Below are 3,311 nucleotides of genomic sequence, written 5' to 3'. Positions count from 1 at the left end.
GGATCATTGTCCAGCCAAGCCCAGAGGGGCTGGTTCCCATGGGCTAACCACCATCAGGTGGCGCTATGAAGGACTGACAATTTCATCTACTTTTAAATCTTCTATTGTTGATTTAAGGGGATAATTTGGAGGTGATATGCCTGGGTGTCCATAATGGTTACTGAGTTAACCCCATCATCCACTTCATGTCTGTTTCTAGCACCGCGTTCATTACAGGGGAATGAGGATCTCCTCCGGGTTCTGGGGACTCGGATTGGTCCCTGGACCTGGGAGATAGTGTTTGGATGAGGAGTGTAAGAACGTCTCAGTTTCAGCTCTTGTGAGTTATTTTGTTGAGTGTTTGTAGATGTAACTGAGAGTGTAAGGGTGGAATTGTGTGAATGTGAGTCGATTCCTGAGAACATGTCTGTGTCTATCTGTCAGGCAGTTTGCTTGGGTCACCCCCATCTACCCCACCATCCTAAGCTTCAGCCATTAGCTGGGCCTGTCTCCTTTCCTTCTTATGCTCACCACCAGTGAGAGTTTCCTCTGTCTGCTGGTGTGTTGATAGTTACCTTCCTGGTCTCTGCTTGGGGGGTCGGTGCACTCATGGGGCCTGGATACCTGGGCTGTCTTCCAGGTCTACCTAAGGTGTAACTAGCTTCTAGCAGAGCCCATTGGGGAATAAGCACCACAGCCGTTGGGGTTGAGCCCCTCTGGAGTTGGACCCCAAGGACTCTCATCTGCCCGTCTCTGTTGGGTGTGTCTGTTCCTTTGTTTGCCCTCCCAATGTCCTCTAGTCTGGGGCTCTAGTCGCCTTTATTTCGGCTGTGGGCGAATATGGGGCGACTCACACCTGCTATTAAGCCTATTCTCTATCTGGAGAAGGCTTGTTAACCCATTATACACATGCATACTCATACATATATACCAAAGGCATTAGCAAAGTGTCCAAAGATACACATTAATACTAAACACTAATCTGCAAAGCATAATCAGCTCTTGCTGTGACCACAGCTTGTTGTTTTTTGGTCCTTTTTCTTGCTCTTTTCTCTTTCTCTTCTCTCTTTCCCTCCTTTTCTCCCTATATCTCTTTATCTTGCCCTTTGAATCTTATCCTTCCTTCATTTCAAACCTCTCTGTGTCCATTGCATACCTAAACCATCCTTTTTCAAACACTGAGTTTTAATAAGATCAATAAGACTCAAAAAGACTTTGTGTTCTTTGTGCTAAAAACATCACAGCTGCTGTTTGCTCACTGAGATCTTCATGGGTAAGATTTTTACTTTGCCCAGAGTGGTGAAGTATGGAACCATCTTGTCAGTGAAGGTGTGTGTGAAGGTGTGTATGTGTGTGTTAGTGTCCAGATCAGAGAAGGACAGCTTTCCTCTGTCCCAGTCCAGATTCACTCTGATCCTCTGGAGCTTCTTCTGAACTGAGAGAAGTTTGGAAGGAGCTGATGGAACCTCTGCTGAGTATTTACCTTTATAGAACTGTATAACTAAATATCCAGACTCTATATATCCCTTCCTCTGAACAGAGTCTTCTAACACACCAAGCTCCCAGCGTTCACTGTATCCAACATCAACATCCCAGCTGTGGTTCCCTGAGTTAAAGCCCTCAGAACTCTGAACAGAACCCCATATATAAAACCTCTCTAGATTATCAGGAAGCGTCTGTCTCTGACCCACAGTCCCACTGGTCAGATCTTCAGACAGGAGGAGTTTTGAACCAGCAGTGTTTGGGTCCAGGATGAGAGGAGTGTAGGACACCATGTCCTTCATGTTGCTCCAGATGTTGAAGGCCAGGTTGCCCAGATGTTTGGCCTGGTCTATCAGAGCTCCTGAGGGCAGCTGTGGATCCTCCAGCAGGGGGCAGCGCTGGACTCTTTCCACTGCAGCCTTGTAGTTGTGCAGGAATGAGACGTCTTCAGCTCTCAGCTCCTCCTCTGTGGCTCTGACTGTGTCTGAAAGAGCTGCTATCTCTCTGCTCAGAGCCTCCATCTTCTCCTTCATCATCCCTCTCTTCTGCTCCTCTTCCTCCCTCAGTGCAGCCAGCCTGGCCTCCTCTTCCTCTGCTAGAAACTGATGAAGCTTCTTAAACTGCTCCTTAATCAGCCTCTCTGTGTGTCGGGCCTGGACCTTCATATGTTCTGCTGTCTGATCAAACTCCTCTTGAACTTTCCTCTTGAGCTCCAGCTTCTTCTTCAAGGTTTCTAGAGATGAACGAAGATTCATTCTGTGATCCTCTGCAGCTTCATCTATGGGAGCAAAGCTATGGCTTTTGTGTTTTTTTGAATCTCTGCAGACGAGACACACTGGCTGCTGATGGTCCAGACAGAAGAGTTTGAATTTCTCAGAATGCAAAGAGCAGAGACCCTCTGAAGCTCTCTGCTCTCTCTGCTGTAAGAAGGTCTCACACAGGTTCTTCAGAGTCAGACTAACTGGAGGATCATCAGTTGTAGATATTCTCCTACAAACAGGACATGAGTGTTCAGTTTTTACTTTCCAGCAGTTCCAAAGACACTCCTTACAGAAGCTGTGGCTACATGACAGAACAACTGGATCCTTAAAGACGTCCTGACAGACCGGACAGCAGAGATCCTCCTCTGCTCTGGAAGCCATTTAGTCTCTGAGTGAAGCTGAAAACACAGAAGGTCCAGTCAGTCATGGCTCCCCTCCCTCCTCTACTAACTTCCCTCAAAGTGACTCTGAGTGGTGTTCTTGGTCCAACTCACCTTCAGTGTGTGGAGTGTGAGCAGCTTGAAGCAGCAGTGTTGGAGGTTTCCACTTTTCTCTCCTGCAGCTGGACTCACTCAGAGGAAGCTGCTTGTTTGGTCTGAAGGTGAATCTGATCGTCAGGGAGTCTCTCTGCTGAATCTTGATCTTGGTTTGGGTTCAAAGTCCAGAATTCAACCTTTAAGCTTCTATAAATGTTCTGCTTAAAATGTTTTGATCTTTTTTATCAGAACAGATCCAAAGATTAAAGATAACAAATGAAAGCTGTAAAATAAACCATCCACAGTTCTTTGGTTATTCATTTCTGACTGAACTTTGGAATCAGTGGCGGCTGGTGGTGTTTTCTCCAGGGGGTGCTATAAATTCAAAATAGACGTACACCAAAAACTAATCAAACGTAAACTAAATTATCACCAGTATATTTATATAAATGCCAAAAACAAAAAACATTATAAAAACACTTTATAAAAACAAAACATAGTTTCCTGTACAGGTTTACTATTTGAACATACCTGTTGCCTTTCTGAAGCCTTGGGAAGACAAATCTGTGTTTTGCATGGTCAAATATGGTGTCACAAACCTAAAATAATAATA

General features: G+C 45.3%; 1 protein-coding gene across 1 annotated transcript; it reads right to left on the bottom strand.

Annotated features, from left to right (window-relative positions):
- Positions 1 to 1,217: 1,217 nt before the first annotated feature.
- LOC107087948 (tripartite motif-containing protein 35-like) lies at positions 1,218 to 2,855 on the bottom strand. Its single transcript, XM_015379807.1, has 2 exons — positions 2,717 to 2,855; positions 1,218 to 2,620 (listed from the first exon to the last, which is right to left on the bottom strand). The coding sequence occupies exon 2, from the start codon at positions 2,601 to 2,603 to the stop codon at positions 1,218 to 1,220; it is 1,386 nt and encodes a 461-aa protein (XP_015235293.1). The 5' UTR covers positions 2,604 to 2,620; positions 2,717 to 2,855.
- Between the last annotated feature and the right edge of the window lie 456 nt (positions 2,856 to 3,311).

Source organism: Cyprinodon variegatus, unplaced genomic scaffold, assembly GCF_000732505.1.
Source record: "Cyprinodon variegatus isolate N-32 unplaced genomic scaffold, C_variegatus-1.0 Scaffold200, whole genome shotgun sequence".
Taxonomy (NCBI): Eukaryota; Metazoa; Chordata; class Actinopteri; order Cyprinodontiformes; family Cyprinodontidae; genus Cyprinodon; species Cyprinodon variegatus.
Note: the sequence above shows the minus strand (reverse complement) of the source record. Positions and strands in the feature narration are given on the sequence as shown.

Excerpts from the sequence above, each read along its gene's own strand:
- LOC107087948 (XM_015379807.1), bottom strand. The coding sequence starts at position 2,603 with ATGGCTTCCAGAGCAGAGGAGGATCTCTGCTGTCCGGTCTGTCAGGAC.